Source organism: Eublepharis macularius, chromosome 2 (genome assembly GCF_028583425.1).
Source record: "Eublepharis macularius isolate TG4126 chromosome 2, MPM_Emac_v1.0, whole genome shotgun sequence".
Classification (NCBI taxonomy): Eukaryota; Metazoa; Chordata; class Lepidosauria; order Squamata; family Eublepharidae; genus Eublepharis; species Eublepharis macularius.
Genome location: NC_072791.1, coordinates 223,989,998 through 224,014,865, shown reverse-complemented (window position 1 = coordinate 224,014,865; position 24,868 = coordinate 223,989,998). Strand labels below are relative to the sequence as shown.

At 45.9% G+C, this 24,868-nt stretch overlaps 1 protein-coding gene across 1 annotated transcript in view; it reads left to right on the top strand.

The window, feature by feature from the left end:
- The first annotated feature begins 362 nt into the window (after window positions 1-362).
- The window catches only part of MFSD6 (major facilitator superfamily domain containing 6), a 44,456-nt gene continuing 19,950 nt past the window's right edge, over window positions 363-24,868 (top strand). Inside the window, exons 1-2 of the mRNA XM_054972301.1 lie at window positions 363-534; window positions 12,143-13,767. Coding sequence (XP_054828276.1) covers window positions 12,197-13,767 — 1,571 coding nt within the window. The 5' untranslated portion in view covers window positions 363-534; window positions 12,143-12,196. The remainder of the gene's footprint in view (window positions 535-12,142; window positions 13,768-24,868) is intronic.

The following is a 24,868-nucleotide window of genomic DNA, read 5'->3' as shown; positions in this document are numbered from 1 at the left end:
GATTCATTGCCATTCACAGCAAACCCCCCCCCCCTCGGTTGTCCTCCTCTCCCCCTCCAAGGGGTCCCCTTCCAAAGGGCGAGGAGCCGGGGCTCGCGCCCTGCGCCCACCCCCGGCCGAGAGAACAAGGCGCTCTGCACATGCTCCGAGGACCAGACGGCGGCTCTGAGGGCGGCCCGGCGGCGCAGCTCAGCGAGAGGCGGCCGGGCGAGCGCCTGGCCCAGCGGGAGTGGCTGCCTGGCCGCGCCGGCCCCGAGGGGAGGGGAGGGGAGGGGAGAGGAGGCGGAGCGCTCGGCTGCACCTGGCGGCGGTGGAGGCGCTTCCCTTCCTTGCCGAGGACCGGCAGCCGCCCGAGTCTGCGGCGGGTGCCAAGCGCGGCGAGCCTTGCCGGTGCAGAGCGCGGCGGCCGCGCCTGGGCGCGCCTGGAGATGGTGCGCGCCTCCCGCGGCACTCGGAGCGCAGCCGCCGCCGCCGCCGCCGCCACCTGCGCTCGCCGCCTGGCCGCTGCCCTCTGCCCGGCGCCCGCACGGCGAGGTGAGTCTCTCCTCCCGGCTGGAGGGCCCAACGGGGAGCGGAGCGGAGCGGAGCCGCCTCTGGGCCGCCCCGCCTCTCGCCGGCCGGCCGGCGCGGAACAAAAGGCTGGCGGGAGGGAGGGAGGGAGGCAGGAGCCCAGCCCGGCCGGGGACGCGCAGCGCCTGGCGGAGGCGGCCTGGTGCGCCAGGCGGCGGGAGGGCCAAAGGCGGGCGCGACGAGCCGGGCGTCCCTCGAGGCGTGCCCGTTTCAGAGCCGCTCTCTGGAAGAAGTGGCTCTGGATCGGGTAGGGTTGCCAGCTCTGGGTAGGGCAATGCCTGGAGATTTGGGAGTGTCGCTTGGGTTGGGGCGGGAGGGACTGCAGCGAGGCGCAGTGCCGTGGAAGCCACCCTCCGAAGCAGGGGGACTGAGCGGCCTCGCCTGGAGATCAGTTGTAATTCCGGGAGGCCTCCAGCCACCGCCTGGAGTTTGGCAACCCCTGCAGCCTAGGCCAGGGGCTCCCCGAAGCCCGGCTGGCTGCCTCGCCTCGGCTTGGCAAAGCGCCGCCGCCTCCAGCTTCGTTGCTGCCTCCTTGGATCAGCGTATTTGAAAGACAGCCGATGCACTTTGCAGAAATCCTAGAGGAGCGGGTCTACTTGGGAGCAGGCCCCGTTTTAGCGGGTGGTGGTGGAGCATCGCCTGGCTTTTCTCAGCCGGCCTGCGTTGTCTTTCGTGATGCGCACGGCTGCCGGGAGCCGCCGGCCGGGCGGGGACTTCCGCAAATGGCTATTTGCCCCTGGAAAGGAAAGCATTGCGGAGCGCTCGCCGCTGGGAGCTGGCCGGACATTCCTTTTTCTCATCCTCGTAATAGTTATTATTGGTGGAAATGCCTCACTGTGCTGATCGTTCTGCTTTGGTTGTACTTGAGTTGCATTGGGATGCTGTTTTATGGCCCTTACGTTATAAAAAAGGGTCAGGTCTAATTTTCCTTTGCCTTCCCAGCTTGCAATATTTTGAAACCAAAGCTTAGACGAGAGTCCAGACATGCAAAATTGATTCCAGCTTAGATTTTTGGAAGTCACAGCACGCTTCATCAGATGCATGGTGTGTCTGTTAGGCAGATGCATTTATACTAAAAAAAACAGGTGCTGAAGCCATGTCTAACCTTAAACAAGATTTTATTCCAGCATCAGTAGACCAGAGCCTAAATGCAGTAGTTAAATTTGAATTGCATTTAGGCCATGAAAGCTTATGATAGAATAAAAACATATTCCTCTTTAAGGTAAAGACCCCTGTTTACTTTTTAAAATAGATCAGTGCTCCAAAGCAGCGCCAGACCTTTGCTGTTTCCTAAGGCCAGCCAATTTAAAAAACAACTGCACTGTCTCTTTTCTCTGTCTATATTAAAACATGCAAATTATCTCTCTAGCCAGACAGGTAGGACGAGACACATTCCAGAGACTTGTAGTAACTGCAGAGAGTCGTCAAAGGCCACGAAACGCATACCTTCAATTTTCAAGTTATATACAGACTTGGAGAGAGTATAATCACAGCTTATTCATAGAACTGTGTATCCTGGCAGCCACTTTGGAGAGGCAAAAGCATTGATAGGCCCAGGTGCTTTGAATTTAGAACAGGGGTTCTTGACCGATGTGATGTCACCCTTTCCTTTGCCGGCTGTCGCAAATGGCAGGAGGCAGCTACCTAAAATCCGAAATGTCCCCCAAGATTTGTCAGTTTCCCTGAGGGGGTCTGCATGCCCCCCATCAAGAACTACTGGTTTAAGTGGGCTGGGGGCTCTGTCCTAACATGGCTTGTTTTCTCCAGTGAAGATTCAGGCCAGTCTGTGTGCTTGGAATGGACCGACACTAGACCAGTCCAAGCTGCACTGTACACATATCTGATCTCTTGTTGTCTGTAGAAAACTATAGGCTTCCTTGGAGGTGTTTCTAGTGACACTGGTTGCGTGCTGCAGACTAGATGGAGATCAAGGGACCCTTCTGAATCGGAGGGGCCCTCAAAATGTGGCCTGAAGTGTCTGTTGCAGTACAAAATAAAGCTCATGCTTCCTCCAAGTACTGCTTTTTCAAAAGCGATATATGATTCTAACATTCTCTCTCCTCGAACCTGTCATTTACTCAATTAGATGCCAATTGTCACGTCTAACATGCAGATGAATTACTTAAAGAGCAAGATTTGGCAGACTTAGCTATGTCTCTATTTGAACAGCACGAGTGTTTGGCCACAAGAAGGAAGTGGTTTGCAGTGCTTCTTGATGATACGGGGGCTCCCAGACCATTTAGGAGACAGGGTCGGGCTCTTTTCCTTCCTTCTTGCATTCGGCATAGCTTTTCACCCCGGCTCCAGCTAACTTGAGCTGCTTCGCTAGTATATCTACCTTATCTCCGTTCCAAAGCATAATAATAATAACATTCGATTTATACACCGCCCTTCAGGACACTCGGAGCCGTTTACAAAGTATGCTATTATTATCCCCACAACAAAACACCCTGTGAGGTGGGTGGGGCTGAGAGAGCTACACTACACTAAACTGCCTCTCCAAACTAACTTGTTCACAGCTCTCCCGCGCTCTTAACCACTACGCCAAACTGGCATCCGGGTCCCACTGTTTCTTGTACAGACCTTGGCCCCACACATACATAAAGAGCAATCCTAAGCAGATTTGCTCAGAATTATGTTCCATTTTATTCACTAGGGCCTACTCCCAGGAAAACACCCTTATGATTGTAGCTTTAGAAACCTGTCTTTGAAAAATGCTAAAAACCGTCGTGGTTCTTCTTGTCTTGCAGACCCCTGTCTTTCAAGTGGCTTTTTCTTCCCACATTTTCAACAATTCTGCCTTTTGTGTTTTGGGGGAGCTTTGTTATGTCATTTCCCCCCCATTTTGTGTAGATTTGCTGTTCTGAAGCTAAGTAGAGAGCCTCAGCTATATATGTTTAATTGGTTGTTGGTGTTATAAATCAGAAGCAAAGGGGTTAAGTGGTTCGACTGCAAATCAGCACTCCACTGGTTCGAATCCCACTACTGCCATGAGCTCAATAGGTAGCCTTGGGTAGGCCCCTCCTCTCAGCCCCAGCTCCCCGGCTGTATTGTGGGGATAATAATAACACTAACTTGTTCACAGCTCTGAGTGTGGCACTAATCTGTCTAGAACAGTATATAAGCGCAGTTATTATTGAGGATCTTCTCCGCTAGACACAGTTGTCAAACTTGATAGTACAGAATACTCTCTTCTGCCACTCATCTAGCTCCATTTCACTCAGCAGCTTTTACTTTGCTTTTTTAAAAAAAAATGCGGTGAACTGGTTGGGCAAGCGTATCAAGATCCCTTAGAATTGCTGGTGTGCTGAAGCTAAGTAGATTGCCTCAGCTGTACAGGTGTAATTGGTTGTTGGTGTTATAAATCTGGCAATCGGACCGCTCGCCTGCAGGCTTCTTGTTCTGGCTGTGCAGAGGCAATTGGGGTGAAATGGTAGGCTCTGAGGTAATAATAGAGGAAGGAATACATGTATGTCATAGTAGTGGGTTGGTAAAGCATTAATTACAGATGGGGGTGGCTTGAAGCAGGCCCAGCTGAGGTAAGAACATAGGGACAGAAGGGCCCTGCTAGATCAGGCCAGCGGCCGATCTAGTCCGGCATCCGTCTAGCACAGTGGCCAGCCAGTTACTCTGGAGGGGCATAGAGGCTGAGGCCTTTCCCGAACTGGGCCTCCCGGCACTGGTATTTATTCAGATGTTCACTGTTTCTGAATGTGGAGATTCCCTTGAGTCACCATGGTTAGTAGTCACTGGCAGTGAACTCCACAATTTTTTTATTTGAGTAAAGCAGCATGACTTTCCCGAATCTGGGGCTGACCAAATTCATTGGATACCTGAGTTCTAATACTGAGGAAGAAAAAGTTCTCTCTGTCCACTCTCTCTACCCCATGCATTATTTTATAAACATCTGTCATCCACCCCTCTGTAGGCGTCTCTTTCCTAAACTGAAAAGTCCCAAGACTTTGGTATAGTGGTTAAGAGCTTGGGACTCTAATCTTGAGAACCGGGTTTGATTCCCCACTCTCCTCCGCTTGAAGCCAGCTGGGTGACCTTGAGTCAGTCACACCTCACTGGGTGATTGTTGTGGGGATAATAATAGCATACTTTGTAAACAGCTCTGAGTGGGTGTTAAGTTGTCCTGAATGGTGGTATATAAATCAGTTGTTGTTGTTGTTGTTGTCGTTTAACCTTTCCTCACAGGAAAAGTACTTCAACCCCCTAATCATTTTGGTTGCCCTCTTCCGTAGTTTTTCCAGCTCTTCAGGTAGGCTTTCATGGAGCATGTAAAATGTGGCGTGGTTGCTCGAGAGGGCTGCATAAATTGATAACTGGGCCTTTATAATGCAAGCCATTCTACAGAAGGTCAGATCGCATATTTATTTTCTCAAGGGCCGAACGCAACACCCTATAAACCTGTCTTGTAAAGTTTTTATTTGCAAAAGATAAAGCCCAGAGAAAAGTTGGAACGCTCTGACCATTTGGCCCTGCTGTTGTGCTGTTGATTTCAGTGTGTCTACACAAGTATAACTGATCAGAATAAGATTTTTTTAAAAAAATGAGACTGCCATCTGAAGTACACATTAGGAAGCAAGTCGTATTGAACTCACAGTTCTGAATAAACAAGCTAATTGTGCTTTTCGTTCCCATGAGATCTCCCCTGAAATTGGTCTGCCTAATCGCTATGAAGAAAAGAATGTGGTTTAGCTGTAAATATCAGAGAATCGGCTCCTGTTGGCTCCGTTAGAAGGATAATTGCAAACAGCATAGGCTGCCTTTTTATTATTCACATTTTATTAAGTGTAGAACAGTCTGGGTTTGATAACATTGCATACCACTTTGTTTGTTCTTTGTGGGTCGCTATTGCTAATCGAAGCGGCCACCGGACTTGTGTGGTATGATGTGCTTTTTTGCAAGGAAGAACTATTACTGGGGACTGGCTTCTCCAAGTGTACGTTCAGCGACTTCAGAAGTATCCCGCATATTGCGGGGTGGGGATAAAAGGTTTCTTGGATATTTATAGTTTATTTTAAAGAATGTATCCTGCCCCTGCAGCACACAGAAAACTTAGGGTGTCTCCCTCCTTCGGGAACTCCTCGGGTATGCAGGAAAATAGAACTGTAAGTTAAGCAAGAGAAAAAGGGATAGGAAAACTTCAAAAAAAAACCTCCCCAAGAAGGACTGACTGTGCTTTAGAAGCATGGGATTTGAAAGCTGTTGAAAGTTGGTTAAAGGGAAAACTGGGAGAGGGGAAATTAATTGTCCCAAGAACTTGGAGAATCCTGGACAAGGGGATGCTAGGAAGGGTTTCTCCACAGTGTCCACCTCCCAGTCATTACATATTGACCCCCCAGCTTATTCCCCTCTAATACAGAAGTGTTGTGTTCAATCAGTTAGGCAGTGAAATGGGCAGAAAAACAACTGGGATCACAGTGTGCAAACCTGTGATATTGCCGAACAGCTTCTTGGAAGCGAGCCAGTGCAGTAGCCTTTCTTGAACCAAGATGGGACTTTTCTAAAATGGTGATACAGGATCATATTATTCGTTGTGATATTTTTTGGTCAACTATGTAATATGTAAGGATTATATATATGTAATTTTATCAAGTATAAATACAGTAGCCATAAATCATATTGATTGTCTTAGGGCAGTGAAATGGCACCACTAAAGCCATATAAAAGTTGGGATTTTTTGCATACTTGCATACTTTTTAAAGTTGGCCCCCTCCCCAACAATTAAACATGCTCATGAGTCTCCAGGAAGCAACTGGTAGTATCCGTTTTAAAAAAGGAATGCCAGAATTGGATGGAAAAACTGGTCTACACAAGCCTTTATCAGATAGTGAAGGCCCCCAACCTTTTGGGGCCTACCACCTCCCTCTGAATAATTATTGCTTTTCAACTGTAACTTCCCCTCCTCATCTATAGAGGCCATATTGCTAAAATGTCACATTAGGCAAGAGGAACTAAGTACGACAATGCAAAGTAACTCTGGTATTTCCCAGTAGCAGAAATTTGGGTGAGGGGTAGATTGTATTGCAGACCCTTTGCCTCAGTTTACCCAGTCAGTCAGCTGGCGGTACACAAGGTTGGGGCAGAGCAATACAAGTCCTTCCCCTTAGCACCACAGCCAGCTTTCCATGTGAACGGTTGTTTGTGCTGAACCCCTTTTCATATAATGCTTTCTCACTTTGGGGGGGGGGGGCGGGGGGACATGGGGAAGGACAATCATGCAAGCCAGGTCTCCATGCAGCCAAATATTCACACAAGAGGAGCCATCCTGGCTGAATGTATCAGCCAGCTCTCTAAGCATGACCACGTTTAGACAAGAATCTTATTATTATATTCATCTCAAGTAGATTGATGTCCTGAGAGCCAGTATGGTGTAGTGGTTAGTGCAGGACTAGTACCTGGAAAACTCAGGTTCATATCCTTGCTCTGCCACAAAAGCTTGCTTGATGACCTTCAGACCGTCCTGGCCTCAGCCTCTCCTACTTCACACAGTTGTTAAAATGGAGGAAAGGAGAAGAGTTCAATGTAAACCACTTTAGGTTTGCATTATGGAAAAAAGGCAGAGTGTAAATGAAGTCAACAAATAAATACATTTCCAAATCCCATCCTGCTATTACAGGCATGCTTTAAGCAGTGCGGGATCTTTCACAAATGTGAAATTAGTTTCAAATAAAGCTAAAGTCAAACCTTTTCTGTACTTTTTTAGTTGATTGTTTTCTTTTAAAACAATTGAGCAGCACCTCTCATGATTTTGAGCCTACTTTAATATTATCTCTTTACAGTTTACAAAAGTGTCTGAGAAATGATAATATCTTTCAGAGGCTCACAGGGTTGAATATCAATGCATGTGGAAAACCACACTGTGTTGGAAGGTTTCACATTGTCATTTTAACAAGGATAGCTGTAGAAAAACAGCTACAATATGATTTCATGGGATTAACTGAGTAAAATACCCATTTGGGAATGTTATCATCGGAACAGATCATCTTTAAAGGAAATTATAAATAATCTTGTAAAGAACCAAGGCAGGATCCAGAGGCTAAAGAACATAGGTATAATTGAAAATCGAACGGTTCAGACTTAGTGATAAACATTACAAAATACTGCCTTACAGAGTACTAACTCACACTAGAGAAAGCTTCATTATGAATCTGTAGACAGCCAAAGTTTGAAACCAAAAGGATGAGCAACAGAAAAATAAAATAAGATACAACTCTTTATTACATAGTGCAAAGAATCTTAGGATTAAAAATGGCATATATAGGATACCATTAAAAACTCAGATAATAGTATACAGAAGCAATATGAAGCTGCACATCTAAAAACAGAGGAACACAATCATAGTTACACATGGGTATTAACCAAAAGACTCAATGCGTTTCAACTATGAGGGCCACCTTCAGTGGTCAGAATTATATTAACACACATGAAACAATAACTATATCAGTATAAAATGTGTTTTTTTCCAGGTCAGGCAGGTTGTATATGGGTCATTTAAAGAGTGAAGCTCCAAATATAAATCAATTCTGCATAGACCTGAGGAGCCCTCACTCATCAAAGATAATAACAAAGGACTTCCATTCTGTCCAGGACCGTAGTTAAATTCGCAGTGTGTGTTCATGCAAACCAGAGAGAGGAATATGGCTCAGACTTAGTGATAAACATCACAAAATACTGTTTTACAGAGTACTAATACTGAAGAAAGCTTAATTATGAGTCTGTAGACAGCCAGAATTCCCCAGGGTGAGCCAAGTCATCGGTATCATTTTGCCAAGCGGTACAAAGGCTTTTTGCCCCTGACCTGGATAGCCCAGGTGAGCCTGATCTCATCAGATTTCAGAAGATAAGCAGTCGGCCTTGGTTAGTAATTGGATGAGAGACCTCCAAGGAAGACCAGGGTTGCAAAGGCAGGCAATGGCAAACCACCTCTTGCCATGAAAACTCCACCAGGGGTTGCCATAAGTCAGCTGTGACTTGAGGGCACTCTCTACCACCAAACAATGGATTTTACTGCAGGTTGTGTTGTAGAATGTGTGGCCAAAGAGTCATCCAGGTATCCTCTCTGGATATTGTTACATGCCCTGTCCCTTCCCTGTTTAATGAGAAGTTCCTGTGACTTTTTCTGCTGTAACATTTCTTTTGTGTGAGAACACACTTGAGACTGGCAGTGTCTCTGTAAAAATTTCTTTCTGTAGAAGTAAATTACCAAGGCCTAATCGGAAGTAAAGGAGCACTCCTGCAACTGGGGACACAAGCTAGGGACACTATGCTGTAGCATAGTGGTGAAGTGGTGGGGCTGCAAATCAGCACTTTGCTGGCTTGAATCCTGCTATTGCCATGAGCTGAGGGGCGGGGGGTGGCCTTGGGTAAGTCACTCCTCTCAGCCCCGGCTCCCCAGCTGTATTGTGGGGATAATAACACTGACTTTGTCTACTGCTCTGAGTGGGGCACTAATCTCTAGAAGAGCGGTATATAAGCACACTTATTATTAAATTTCATTTAATAGAGCAGTCTCTTAAACTAAACCCTGGAGCTTTGTGGCTGTGTGGGGTTTTGTAACCAGGTCTTCCCGATCCAACTCCTGTAACTCCTGCACAGCACTGGTGGTTCGATTTGCTACCTGCCTTAGATCAACAGAGAAAAGAGATCAGAGGTTCACTTCCAGTCAACTTGTGGCATTTGATGGTATAGTGTATAACAATGGCCTAATGAAACGTAATTATGGTTAATATGATCATCTGGATATGGTTCTTCTAACTATGGTTGGTTAGAATACCTCAAACCAGGATCAGAAACCGTAGTTCGGTTTATTCGCCCCAGTTCATCTTAACCAGGGCTTTTTTTCTGGGAAAAGAGGTGGTGGAACTCAGGACTGCACAATGACGTCACTTTGGGTCAGCTGGAACAAGGGGGGAGTTTTTTAAAGTTTAAATCGCCCTTGGCGAAAATGGTCACATGGCCGGTGGCCCCGCCCCCTGATCTCCAGACAGAGGGGAGTCTCCGTGCCGGAGTGGCGTGGAGGGCAATCTAAACTCCCCTCTGTCTGGAGATCAGGGGGCGGGGCCACCGGCCATGTGACCATTTTCAAGCAGTGCTGGAACTCCATTCCACCACGTACCAGCTGAAAAAAAGCCCTGATCTTAACTATGGTTTTGCATGACACAGGAATATGGAATGGCCTCCTGGCTTAATCCTAGCTTCTCCCCACTACTGTCCTTGCAAGCTGTTTAGCTACAGGGATGTCATAGCAGAGGAAAGATGCTGAAATTAGCATTTCTGTAGGCAAACCTGAATTGGAGCGATGATCTGCAGAATTAACCTTGTGGACTTTTTGTCATGAGGGGGCATAGTTAGGATAAGGTGCACTTTCTGCATCAAGCCCTTCTGCCTCTTCCAATGAGCAGACAGGTATTCCCTCACTCATAATCCTCTCCCCTCAGCTGTACGTGTGATACCTTCTCCAGGCTATGAGAGCTTTCTCTCTTGAATAAGACAACAGTTTCTTTCTCAGCACACCAGCAACCTGAAGCAACTGGGAATCATACTGAATGGAATAATAAGTGATCCTATATAGCTAGGGTTGCCAGCCTCCAGGTGGTAGCTGGAGATCTCCCAGAATTACAACGGATCTCCAGGCAACAGAGACAGGTTCCCCTGGAGAAAATGGTTGCTCTGAAGGGTGAACTCTTTGGCATTATACCCCACTGAAGCTCCTTCCCTCTCCAGACCCTGCCCTCTCCAGGCTCCACCCCCAAATTTCCAGGAATTTCCCAACCTGGACCTGGCAACCCTAGGTCTCTGTAGGTGTATGTAGCCAGTTCAGAGTAAGGGCAGTGTTTATTGTATGATTGGATGCTTTTGAGCTCCTTCAGAAGTAATCACAGTGAAGTCACTAAAAAGAAAGGGAAACCTTTTTTTGATGGTACTGTAAATATTTCGGGGGGAAATGCCCCTCTCCTTTCAGCTCAGCACTAACGTATGCTTTTTTTGAGGGGAAGATCATATAGGAACTATTCCCCTGAATCGCAGCACTTCAGCTTCAACTTCCCCCTTCAAAACTTTAATTTTGCAGGGCACGCACATTTTCTTTTCGAGGTTCTGAGCATCTCTCGACTTTTATAGAAGCAAAGCGATCAGGTGTTCACTATAGCTGAAAATGGGGCCTCAAATGGAGCTTTCCTAACCTTTTATGGCCCTTTCTCCTATTCTTAGTACATTGTTTTGGCTTCGTTTGATATGAAACAGATTTTGGTCTCTTGGCCTGGATCCAGAGCACAGTATTCATCACATTCAGTAGAGCTTGTCAAGAGTCCCTCGTTTTAACTTGTTTGAATTCTGAAGACTGTGTTCTGAAACAGTATTCAGGGCTGCATCGAGAAGGAATTGGTTGCCTCACATTAGAAACGCTTGGTGTGTACACATGGACTTCTTTGGAGCCTGGCCCTAATGGACCACCTGTCAAAAAGAGATCTTTGCATCATTGCTGCTAATTTCTAATATAGACTGTTCAGGTATTATTCTTCCAATCAGTGAATTAGCTTTCCCCCCTCCTTACTGTACCACCATGAGTCCTATAGTAAGAATCCTGGGGGAGCAATCCTAGGTAGGTCTACTCAGAAGCAAGTGGACTAATTAATTTAAGAGCAGAAATTCTTGCGGAAGAGCAGTCCCCCAAAAGAGAGCGAGCAACATGTATAACTGATGAAGGAAATCTTCCTTTTTTGTTCTATAGTAGTGGAGATACACCCTGACCTGAATGGACCAGGCTAGCCTGACCTCATCAGATCTTGGAAACCAAGCAGGATTGGCCCTGGTTAGTGATTGGCCCAAGGAAGCCCGGGGTTGCTATGCAAAGGCAGGCAGAGGAAAACCATCTCTTAACATCTCTGGTCTTGATAATGCTATGGGGTTGCCTCTAAATTGGCTGTGAGTTGATGGCGCTTTTAAAAAATTGAGATGCATTACAGTATTTCTGGGACCGCCTCTCACCATATGTTCCCCAGAGGCTGCTTTGTTCAGCAGATAAACACTTACTGGTGATTCCTGGCCCCAGGGAGGTTTGCCTTGCCTCAACCAGGGCCAGAGCTTTCTCAGCCCTGGCCCTAACCTGGTGGAACTCTCTGTCTGTGTCAATGCAGGCCCATTTGGATTTATTACCCTTTCATCGGGCCTGCAAGGCAGAGATGTTCTGCCAGGCATTTGGTGGTTGAGGCAGGTGGGCCACCTAAGGTATTGTTGGCCTCCTGCCATGGAGGGGGGAGTATATACCCCTCTTAGGTTCTGTAAACATCTATGACTGGCCACCCTGTGCTATGAGTTATTTAGTCTGAGGTGGTACGGCAAAACGTGTGCGGCTGTTTTATAATTGATGCATTATTAATGTTTATATTGCTCCAAATTTTATTCTATTTATTGTATATTTTAAAATGTGATCCATTCTGAGCCCGCTTGCGGACAGAGCAGAATAGAAAGCAGATTAATTAAATAAACAATAAATACATTTCTTTGTATGTTCCTCTGTGTTGCTTTTGACCATTTGTGCGGCTTTTTTGTCTTTCTGCAGGCTGTTTACAGTAGTCTAGAGACCCGTCTGTGTCTCTCATGCTCACGGTGAGCCATGGCAACAGATGATAAAGTTGCCATTTTAACTGACGACGAAGAGGAGCAAAAGAGGAAATACGTGCTTGCCGATCCTTTCAATGGAATTTCCAAGGAGCAAGACCCCCAAGCTCAAAGTGACACACCCTCAACGGAGACCACCACCACCATTCCAGACGAGGAGCTGGACTGGCTCGAAAAGCACTGTGTCAAAGTGAACAATGACCTTCTGGTCTCAAAAGTATTTTATTTTTTCTTTTATGCCGCATATGGTTCCCTCTACCCGTTGCTGCCTGTGTATTACAAACAGCTGGGCATGACTCCCAGCCAGAGCGGGCTGCTGGTGGGCATCCGATACTTCATCGAGTTCTGCAGTGCCCCCTTCTGGGGAGTGGTGGCAGACCGCTTTAAAAAAGGAAAGGTGGTCCTCCTCTTCTCGCTTTTGTGTTGGGTGCTGTTTAATTTGGGAATTGGGTTTGTGAAACCGGCTACCTTAAGGTGCTCGCCAAAGTTCCCGGTGCCAGTGCGTCCTACCAACGCCAGCCACCTTTTGACAACGGCCCCGCAAAACGTCTCTCTTTCTTTTCCTGTGTCTGCGGCTGGAACTGCGTTACCAAAGAGAAAAGAGAAAAGGGGCCTGCCACCTTCCGGCCTGCCAACAGTCGGCTCGACTTTATCTGTAATTCCTGAAACCCCATTCCACCCAACCACTCATAGCGGGAACCGGAAACCATCTCTAAAAGAGGAAGGGAGTGTAGCGTCGGACGCCATTACAAAACATAACTTGGTGAATACGGTGGTTACCCTGGGACCTGGAGGAAATACAACCCCTGCTTCTACAGCGCTCGTGGTCACCACAAAGGCAGTGCATCCTTCTCAGGTCTCTCTTGTCTACGATCATCGGGAGGTGGAGGCTATCTTCCTGCTCATCTTATTAGTGGTCATCATAGGAGAGTTTTTCAGTGCCTCGTCGGTTACCATTGTAGACACAGTGACCCTGCAGTACCTCGGAAAGCACCGGGACCGCTATGGGTTGCAGCGAATGTGGGGCTCTCTGGGCTGGGGGCTGGCCATGCTGTCTGTGGGAATCGGTATTGACTCTACTCGTATCGAGGTGCCGGTGGAAGGTCAAGGATGCAAAGCTCCGGAGTACAAGAACTACAGGATCGTTTTCATCGTCTTTGGAGTGTTGATGACTCTTTCGTTGATCGTAGCAACCCAGTTCCGGTTTCATTACAACCACTACAAGCAAGAGGACGACCAAAGCAAAGAGGCAGAGGAGTCCCAAGGGGAGAGAAATCCTTCCACGGACTCGCCCAGCGAGACCCCTAGCGACACAAGTCAGTCGCAGTCCTTCAACTTTTGGGATTTGATCAAGATGCTCTGCAGCATCCAGTATGGCTCTGTACTTTTTGTGGCTTGGTTTATGGGCTTTGGATATGGCTTTGTGTTCACCTTTCTCTATTGGCATCTGGAGGATCTAAATGGCACCACCACTCTTTTTGGCGTCTGTTCGGTCCTGAGTCACGTGTCTGAACTGACAGCATATTTTTTCAGCCATAAATTGATTGAGCTGATCGGCCACATCAGGTAAGCGAGTGTTTGAATGAAGTGTTCCGTATTTCTGTGTAAAACGGGGGCATTTTTGTAAAGGGCATAGGGCTGTAGTACAAGGCTGTAGTTCATGAGGACTGTTGGGAAAGTTTAGCAGAGTGAATGAAAGCACAGCAGAAAAATAAGCAGCGCTCAGACGCGCGTGTGTGTTTGGCTTCTAATAAAAAGAGTTTACTACAAAATTAGGGTAAAAGAGTACATAGATAGAAAAACAACAAACAGCCTCACTAAACTCCATCTTGTTGCTCTGTTCCCGTTGTCTCGTACTACTGTAATGCATATGTGCAGGAACATCTAATTGATCAGTCAATAGTCAATCTTATTAACTATTGATAATAATACCACCCCCAGTCTGGTGGGAAGAATCTACTCTACCCCTAATTGGCCCTATGCAAATTAGCTATCACTAGCTTAAGACAAACATCAGCTTAACTCTTTCAGTTTGGTGTAGTGGTTAAGCCAGTTTGGTGGTGTGGGTAAGAGCAGCAGGACTCTAATCTGGAGAACCAGGTTTGACTCCCCACTCCTCCGCTTGAAGCCAGCTGGGTGACCTTGGGTCAGTCACAGCTCTCTCAGCCTCACCCACCTCACAGGGTGATTGTTGTGAGGCTAATAACAACACACTTTGTAAACTGCTCTGAGTGGGCATTAAGTTATCCTGAAGAGCGGCATTTAAATCAAATGTTGTTCATAACAAAAGGGTTGACACTTACTAAAAACCCAACAAGAACCCTTCTTTATATAAAAGAAGCAGGACAGCCTATTCCAAGGTTTATTGGATGATTTATCCTGCTCCTACTGTACTGTCTTCTACTTTTGAAATTCCATTACCTGCATTCTTTATGATAGCTTTGATACCTTTTTTTTTCCATTATTTTTCTAACTTTTTGTAATCCTAGTCTAATTGGATGTTTTATGCTGTTTGATCACATTTTTTTTTTATCATGTGAACCACCTTGAGGAAGCCGGGGAACAAATAAAATAAACAAATAGCTGTTGTCAACCAAAAATAGTGTACAGGAACATACTCTGAAAGGAGCGTTGTATTAAACAAACACAATACAGGAACAACTGGATGTCCTTCTGAATTTTTGCTTAACTTTTAAGGTATAAAATTACACTGGCGTTTCTTTTGTTGAATAATTATCTATTGGAGGAGGCAGATGCTATTTCGGAATGGTTCTGTTGCCAGCTGTTGGTGCTTCTTTCCCATCCCCAAATCAGATTTGTTACAGATGATGGGTTAAGACGATAGCTATGGCGAGTTGCTGGTTGTGATAACATTGGATGAAAACGGCAGTTTGAAGGCAGTACGATATAAACGATGATGAGAGCAGATAATTTTTTGAGGGCATTTTTAGATGGCATTAGAGCAGCCTCATTGTAGATACAATTTGGGGCCAGGACAAAAAGGAGTAAATGGGACAGATTTATTTATTTATTTATTTACTAGCCGCAGAGCCCATTGTGTGAAAAATACAATGGGCTCTAGCAGGGCTTTTTTTCTGGGGAAAGAGGTGGTGGAACTCAGTGGGTTGCCCTCGGAGAAAATGGTCACATGGCTGGTGGCCCCGCCCCCTGATCTCCAGACAGAGGGGAGTTGAGATTGCCCTCCGCAGAAGTCAATCTCAGCTCCCCTCTGTCTGGAGATCAGGGGGCGGGGCCACCGGCCATGTGACCATTTTCAAGAGGTTCCGGAACTCCGTTCCACCGTGTTCCCGCTGAAAAAAAGCCCTGGACTCTAGAAAACTGTTGTCGGTCATTTAAATTTTTTCATGAATCATTCAGTCATCAGTGGTAAAAGATTTCTTTGTATACTATGTTTTTTGTAAAGATTTTGTCGGAATTGGGAAGTAACTTGCCACACTCTGGTTCATGGACAATAGAGCTTACTCGGAGGAAATTTCCTTCAGGATTGTAGCCTAAGAACTCCTCCCTGAACCCCCCCGCAAAGCCCTCCCGCTGTGAAGTGCCCGCTTGCCGCTGGTAGGGGGCCTGCTGAATCAACGGCCTAAGCACTCCTCCCCGCACCTCCCCTCAGCGCCCTCCCTCTCTGGCCTCCAGGCCGCTGCAAAGTGCCTGCTTGCCGTCAGGAGGAGTGCTCAGGCCGTCAATTCGGCAGTCCCCGTCCTGGCGGCAAGCGGGTGATTCGCAGCGGCCTCGAGGCCAAAGTTGTCAGCAATGCGCCTCTGCGAGAATAAAAAGTGAGTTGTCGCCAATGCGGCTTGCCTTTTCTGTAGTAGGATAGTCCCCCTTTCTCACTAGATCCAATGCGGGTTACAGCAGTGCAAGCAACAATACAATATAATCAACAGCTAGAACATTCACTGAGCAAAGCATAATAGTGAAGAACAGTTAGGGAGGACATTCAGGGAAACAGATAACTAGGGAATGGTTGCAGAAAAATTTTAAACTAGCATAAAGCCGAGCACAGAGATGAAGTCTATCTGAAACGAAGCATAATTAATTTCTATGGCATGTTTAGCAGTGTGAAAACTTACTAGTAGGTGCTTTTTTACACAGATAGGAGAGCTGTATTGTAGGGAGATGATCTCAGTATGTTGCTGTACGTCCTATCTATCTGTTGCTTTAAGGATGTGCTTCTATGTACTACCTATTGCTTTTAAGTAAGAACATAAGAACATAAGCAAAGCCATGTTGGATCAGGCCAGTGGCCCATCCAGTCCAACATTCTGTCACACACAGTGGCTAGAAATCCAGTGCCATCTAAAGGACTGTCAGTGAGGCCAGGACACCAGAAGCCCTCCCACTGCCTTCCTTCCAGCACCAAGACAACAGAGCACCACCTCCCCACAAGGAGAATACCATCTATCTCCTGTGGCTAATAGCCACTGATGGACCTCTGCTCCATATATTTGTCCAGTCCCCTCTTGAAGCTGGCAATGCTTGTAGCTGCCACCACCTCCTGTGGCAACGAATTCCATGTGTTTATCACCCTTTGTGTAAAGTAGTATTTTCTTCTATCTGTTCTAACCCGACTGCTCAATAATTTCATAGAGTGCCCACGAGTTCTTGTATTGTGAGAAAGGGAGAAAAACACATCTTTCTCTACCTTCTCTAACCCGTGCATTATCTTGTAAACCTCTATCATGTCTCCCCTCAGTCGTCTTTTCTCCAGGCTAAAGAGCCCCAAGCGCCTCAATCTTTCCTCATAGGGAAAGTGTTCCAACCCTTTAATCATTTTAGTTGCCCTTCTCTGTACTTTTTCCAGTGCTATGATATCTTTTTTAAGGTGTGGCGACCAGAACTGTACACAGTACTCCAAATGAGGCCTCACCATCAATTTATACAGAGGCATTATGATACCGGCTGATTTGTTTTCAATCCCTTTCCTAATAACCCCTAGCATAGCATTAGCTTTTTTTATGGCAGTCGCACACTGTGCTGACGTTTTTAGTGAGTTATCTATCATGACTCCAAGATCTCTCTTTTGGTCAGTCTCCGCCAGTTCAGACCCCATCAACTTGTATTTATATTTTGGATTTTTGGTTCCAATGTGCATTACTTTGCACTTGGCTACATTGAACCTCATTTGCCACATGGATGCCCACTCTTCTAGCCTCGACAGATCCCTTTGGAGTGCCTCACAATCTGGCTTTCACCACCCTGAACAATTTCGTGTCATCTGCAAATTTAGCCACTTCACTGCTTAATCCCAATTCCAAATCATTAATAAACAAGTTAAAAAGCATTGGACCCAATACCGACCCCTGTGGCACCCCACTGCTCACCACCCTCCACTGTGAGAAGTGCCCGTTTATACTCACTCTCTGTTTCCTATTAATTAGCCAGTTTTCGATCCACAAGAGGACTTGGCCCTTTATCCCATAGCTACTGAGCTTACTTAGGAGCCTTTGATGAGGAACTTTGTCAAAAGCTTTCTGGAAGTCAAGATAAACAATATCTATCGGGTCTCCCTTGTCCACTTGTTTGTTCACTCCCTCAAAGAACTCTAACAGATTGGTGAGACAAGATCTTCCCTTACAGAACCCATGCTGAGTTTTCCTCATCAGCTTTTGGTCATCAATGTGCCCACTAATTTTATTTTTGATAATAGTTTCCACCAACTTACCCGGTATTGACGTCAGGCTGACTGGCCTGTAATTTCCCGGATCTCCCCTGGAACCTTTTTTAAAGATGGGGACAACATTAGCTACCTTCCAGTCCTCAGGAACAGATGCAGAGTTTAATGACAGATTACATATTTTTGTGAGGAGATCTACAAGTTCACACTTGAGTTCTTTCAGAACTCTTGGATGTATGCCATCTGGGCCCGGTGATTTATCAGTTTTTAACAGTTTTTAAAAGTATGACCCTACTGGGTAGTTCTGTCTTTTCTGCTGTCAGTCCTAGAATTGCTTATGCTCTTCTTCAGCATTTCAAGAAGGCCTGGAGTTGGTCAGCTGCTGTTCCATCAACTACTTAGCCAGAAAGAGCAGATTAGAGACTGGGTGATAATCGGCTACATAATTTTTATCTAAGGATGGTTGTTTACGTAACGGGTGGCTGACTGCCTCTTTGAGAAGCTGAAGGAAGGTGCCTTGAGTTAGAGACTAATTTATGATGGACATTAAGGACTCCTTTATGTGGTCTTCGCAAGATTTTAATAGCCAGGTTGGGCAAGGATCCAAATTATAAGTACCGGCCTTCACAGATGCTAGAATTCTGTCAGTATCCATCACTGCGACTGGGTCAAAGTGATCCAGAAACGGACTGGACAGTGTGTTCAGCATTTCTTCTGGCTCACCTATATTATAGGTGGTCTCAGGATTTGAGTGTACTCAAGCTATTTTATCAGGAAAGAACTTTGCTAGGGTGTTGTGACTAATTGTCAGTTCTTGAACCAGTGAAGGTTCTGGTTTAGGGGTTAAAAGATGTTGAGATACCTTAAACAGTTGGGATAGATGTGAATTAGCTGATGCAATCTTTTTAGAAAAGTAACATTTCTTAGCTGCTATCAGCCAGAATGCCTGTAATTAATCTTAGATTTTAGTGCCAAATTTTCTCTGCTTAAATGCTTGAATAATAACAGTTGGTGTCAAATAGGAGTGCCGGAACCTGGCCTTGAAAGACGATATTGTATCTAAATGAGTGTTGTGGGACATGTTTGGCAGGTGTGACTTTGCCTGTTTAAAAATATGTGTGATGCTACATCTGTTCAGTGTCTTGCTGCCGTGCAGCTCTGGAGAATGCTCTAGTATCTTCCAAAGCAAAATGCTCAAACTTTCGTTTCTAACAAATACAGCTTTGGGAAAAAAGAATGCATATTTCAAGCAACACTGTGGTGACGACAGATTGTTAGGAACCATCAGTCCTATAAAGTGATTTAACACTTCTTTTTAAATTGTGGTATTGTTAAAACTGTGTATATGTTTGGTCCGCTAAATGAGCTTTTCTTATCTTTTGGATGTTGTGTGACCTTTTTTTAAACCCTGGAAGGTAATTCACAACTTCTAGCCTTGGATGATTGAATGCAAACTAATTAGGATTCGTCTGAGGAGCTGATTAACTGAATGCAGGGGCTTGGATCCTATGTTCCCTTTCTGCATGCAATAGGTACTTCTGCATGTAGTGATGAGTGGGTGATTGTGCAGGCTCCTTCACTGCCTTGCCTGTACTGCAGCCCTGCACCTCGATTCTCCATGATGTTCTTGGGGGTCCACTGACCCATAAGGGCACAACTGGGTGGTGGTGGGAAGTTACTATTTATGCAACCATTTCATGCAGCATAGGAACCAAGCCCGGAGTCCTGCACAGAACTGATAGGTGTTACAAATGCTTCTACCATATAGATGATTACCATGTGGGGGATCGTGTCACACGTGTATTGATGTACATGGGCTCAGAAAGTGCAGCCTGTAACAGTTCCCAGTTTATATGTGCATTGCGGGACTACCACACTTGATCGTCTGATGCAGAATCGTTCCTGCATGAATCTGAGACCTAGGGAGAAATCTTGGAATTTGTGACTTTATTCTAGGCACTCCAAAACTCTGACATTTAATGCTGTGTCATCTGGTGAATGGAAAGGTGAAGGTAAACAGACTATAACTGTTTTGGATACACAGTTGTACGACTGGTACTGGGTGAGCAAACATGCTGTAGCTGAGCGCTGTGTTTGAGTGCCAGAAATATTCAAGGAGAAATTGGCTATGTAGAACAACTAATGAAAGCCACATAGAATTTTACAAAGCTGCACCATTTTATTCCAGTGGCTGTCCTATAACTTAGGCAACTGGTTGGATTAATTTAAAATCAAGGCAGATTATTGGTTTATATTGTGCAAGTTTTCTATCTTGAATTCATGTATTTCTGGGGGGAAATGAAAACTTGTTTGCTGTAATAAGTAAAATACATTGGTTTGTAACTAAATAGAACCTTTATATGATTTAGAAGGCACATTTAAAAGTTTTAATGTTCATCATACTAAATTCAGATTAATTAATTTATGTCGTTTATAGTCTGCCTTTCTCAGTGAGAAAGGCAGATTACACAGTATAAGATTAGTACAATCAGTATCAAGTACATTTCAGTACAGTATCAAGGACATTTTCATAAACAATGCCATAGGGTAAATAGATACAAGTTTAAAAGACATAGTATTAGCAAGAATCCAATACAGAGTAGAGAAAATATTGAAACAGAACATAATCAATTCTAGGACTAACAACATGGAACACAGGTGGTACATAGGAGTACATATCTAAAGCAACAGATAATACGTAAGGCAATATAGCGATGAAGTCTATGGTCCCTAACTCATTAGAAAGCATCTGAGACCCCATCCCTACAATACAGCCCTCCCGTTTGAGTAAAAAACCTTTTTGAATAGTTTGGGTTTGCATCGTTCACGGAAAGCCAGGAGACTGGGAGCTCTCTGTTTTTTTTTTTAAAAAAAATTCAAATTAAACTAATTTTATTTATTTCATTTGTACACCGCTTTTCTCCCCAGTGATGACCGAAAGAGGCTTACCTTGTCCCCCTTCCTTCTATTTTATCCTCACAACCACCCTGTGAGGTAGGTTAGGCTAAGTATGTGTGACTGGCCCAAGGGTCATGCATCTAGTTTCCATAGCGAAGTGGGAATTTGGGACTGGGTCTCTCAGATCCTAGCCCAACACTTTTAACAATTACACCACACTGATCTTTGTCTATGCCATTTGGCAAGCATTTTTATTATCATCTTCAGATGAATTTGCATTGAGCAAATACGGCACCTGTGTTTTGGGTGACTGCTTTGAACCAGCTTTCCTCTGTTTATACTGAACACTAAAGATGCTATAAACTTCCGCTTTCAGTTATATCAAAAGCCAAAAACAAATAAGGTAAATTGTGTCCTTCAGGGACTATCGTGCATCAACATAGCTAGCCACTTCCTCCGTCCATCATTTAATGAAATCATTTCAAAGCTTTATTTGGGGAAACACCACCAAACTTCTCACTTGTGAAGGGCTACATTTGTCTTGTGTCCGTCATCTTCCGTGCCAACCAAACCTTGGCATTTGCCCGTACATCGGTTTATGCCTTGCAAGGGTCATTTGCCATAATTTTGCAGTTTTTCTGTCCCACCGTATTCTGGCAACCACATCTCCTCCAGCCCTGTAGTGCTTTTCTGGGGCGTTGAGATATTTTATTTATTTATTTATTTAGTAAAATTTATAATCCCTCCTTTCTGCCCTCACGAGGGCCACCAAGGCAATGAACAAATTAGAACATACATAATAAAATCACCTTTTAAAACACAAAAGGCATAAAGACCAGGAAAGCTGTCCTTGGTCCCCCGCGGCAAATCATTCTAATCTTGCATTTTAGCTGACTGTTGTTGTTTTTTTTTAAAAAAAATTGCAGGCTGGTTGTTCTGTGTGTCTCCAGTGTTGGGTTACACATCTCTGTGTGTTTTTAAAAAAAGGATAATGCACTGAATATGATCCCTCCACAGTAGTTTCCTTTCCCCTCAGTCTGTCACCCGAGCTTGATATATGCCATTCTTGCCTCTTTAAGGAGGCTGGGCTGGGCTGGGAGAAGTCGTGATGCCCTTTTGAACAAGAAGCCATGGGCTTGCTTTTCTTAATCTTGTCAAAAAGCTTTTATATGGCTTCAGGGTGTAAATATTCAGAAAGGGGTTTTATAATGTGGTGAACCTTAGGATCGCCTGGTATTAGCAGATTGGACTCACTGTTGATTTTACACGGAAGGTGCGGGGTGGGGGAACCTGATAGTTGTTTTCGATTGAGACTAAGATTTTCATAAGCCCAGTTAAGGTGACAGCCCTCACCTTTTAGTGTGCGAATTACATTCACAGTAAGTATTATTACTGAATTATCTACTTTCAAGTGCCCCGAATGTCTTAATGCTTGCTCAGGCTCACTGCAGCTGGGCAAAACAGATTCTCATGATAGCCTATTTTAGTAGGAAGCAGATGACCAAGGCCGGCCTGAATGGATGTATTTGCTTCATTTATACCCTGCCTTCCTCTCCACTGGAGACACAAAGCAGTTTATGTCGTTCCTATCTTATGACTGAACTAGGGTTGACACCAGGTCCCCTTACCCTCCCTGTGGGAGGAGCGGGACCTGGCAGTCGCCGTTGGCTGCATGACGATGTCACTTCCAGGAAGTGATGTCATTGCACAGGGGCTGGGAGCGCTCCTGTGCTTCATTGCAGGGCAGTTGGGGCTCCAAACAGGCCCAATTCAGCCTGTTTGGGGCCCAAACTGGCCCACTGCAAAGTGCAGGAGGGACCGGGAGTGCTTCTACACTTCACAGCAGGCTGATTTTTGGCTTCTTTGGGGCCCAAACCAGCCTGTTGCGAAGTGCAGGAGCGCTCCCAAAGCAGCACAATGACATCACTTGTGGGAGTGACATCGCCGATGCCGCACTACCTCGGGAGTGTGCCCTATTCCACCCATCAGCTAGGCATGTGGAGGCGGAGGGTGGGAGTGGGGGATCCCCTGCCCCCTTCACTGAGGGACCTGGGATCCCTAGACTGAACATCTGGTTGACTCCCAGCAGCCCTGTTACCTTCTCTGTCAGCTGGTCTCTGCGTACAGCATGACATTTGTATGAAATAGGCAAGAATTGAGGGGTCTTCAGATGGACATTCATCAGATCAGAACTTCTCTCTGTGTGTGCTTGATTCGTTGCATAGAAACGCTTGCATAAAATGCAGATGGATCAATGAATTCTGGTAGCGTGCCTAAGAGTCCGCATACCACCAAAAAGGTTCCTGTGACCCCATCTTCACGGGCCCAGTAAGTATTAGGGATGATCCCCATGTTCCATAGTCCATGTGGAAGACACGATGGCTGCAGCGAAGGCTTTGGATCAGGCATGCGCCTAGAGTTGCATGCTGAGAACTCACAGCCCAGGCACAAGGGGACAGTGGTGCAACCAGCATGCTGACTGGAATGGGTTGTAGGTCCATGCCACTCCAGTCTTGTTCCATCGGCACTGGGTCCTGGTTCGGGGATGAATTCAAGGTGTTGGTATTGACCTTTAAAGTCCATCTGAAAGACCATCTACTCCCGTAAGGACCTATCCGATGGACATCTTCTGAAGCCTTTCTGAGATTGGGTGAGTGGCAACTTGCCCTTTTAGGTCGTCCCACCAAAACCATGGAACTCTTTCCAAGGGAATATTCCGCTATCCCCTTTCTATCACTGTTGCCTGCCAGCGGGTGAAGCCTTTTTTGTCACATCTGTCAGTCCTTCAGTGATCCCTTCTTTCTGCCCTGTGTTTTACTTACTGTTTTTCTGTACTTTTATGCAGGGCTTTTTTTCTGGAGAAAGAGGTGGTGGAACTCAGTGGGTTGCCCTCAGAGAAAATGGTCACATGCTGGTCACATGGCTTGGAGGGCAATCTCAACTCCCCTCTGTCTGGAGATCAGGAGGCGGGGCCACCAGCCATGTGACCATTTTCAAGAGGTTCCGGAACTCTGTTCCACCGCGTTCCAGCTGAAAAAAAGCCCTGTGTGTATTTTTGTTCAAATTTTTATGATGCGTTTTTATAATGGTTTTTTTTAACTGATGGTGGCCCTAATGAAGCAAAAAGGCAGGGCACAAATTTTGTAAATCCAAATAGGATATGATTTGGATTGTGCCTGCGGCACACAGGAGAAAAAAGACATAAGCCTCCCACCACCCAGCACTAATTTCCGGATCTGAAATAGTCCCGGGGAGCCAAGGTTTAGCCCTACTGGGGAAACCTGCATGCAGGAATGACGACACATAAGTTGTGCAGTAGGGCGAATGGGGCTGATTCATGATCATGAAAACGGTGCTGGGTGGAATTCTCCACAGTCCTGATACGAATCAGCTCCCCATGTTCCTGGAACTCCAAGCACTTGTCTGTTGATATCCCACGTGACCCAGCATAGGGTTCCGAGGTCTCTGTATCCTCCCGGTGTGAGGGGGGAACCTGGATCTTACCTGTTTTAGTCTCTTTGCACATGCAGTTTGTGCACGCCCACTCTCAGAGAGGCATGATGATGCCACTTCTGGGAGGTGACACCATCACACCAGCCATGGGTGTGCTCCCGTGCTTTGTGAGGGGCTAATTCTGGCCCGTTGGGGGCCAAAATTGGCCCCAGCTAAGTGCAGGAGCACGCCTGCGGGCTGGTGCGATGACATCACTTCAGGAAGTGACATCATCATGCCTCACCAGGAGCGCACCTGGTGAGGGCTTTCCTGAGTTGCCTGACGGTGATGGGTGATTGCTGGGGGGTTTGTCACCTCCCACTGATCGCCAATGATTGTCAGGTGACGGGGCAAACCTTGGGGAGATTGCCCGCCATTGGTAGGCAACTGGTAAGCCCACTGCTGCATGGACTTGGTAACATGTGACTCGCCCCATAGTGTTGTGTTACTTGAAGTACAGGCTTCAGTTGTTCATTTTTGCGTGTTTGGCTGAACAATCCCTCCCACTCCCTCTAAACAACACAGCTTGGGGCTATAGCTGGTGCTCATCTGAAACCACCCTTTATAGTCTGATCCAATTTAAACACATTTGGCTAAAGCCTGCAAAGAATAGGCAGATCTGCTCATGCGCTTCTGGGCTTA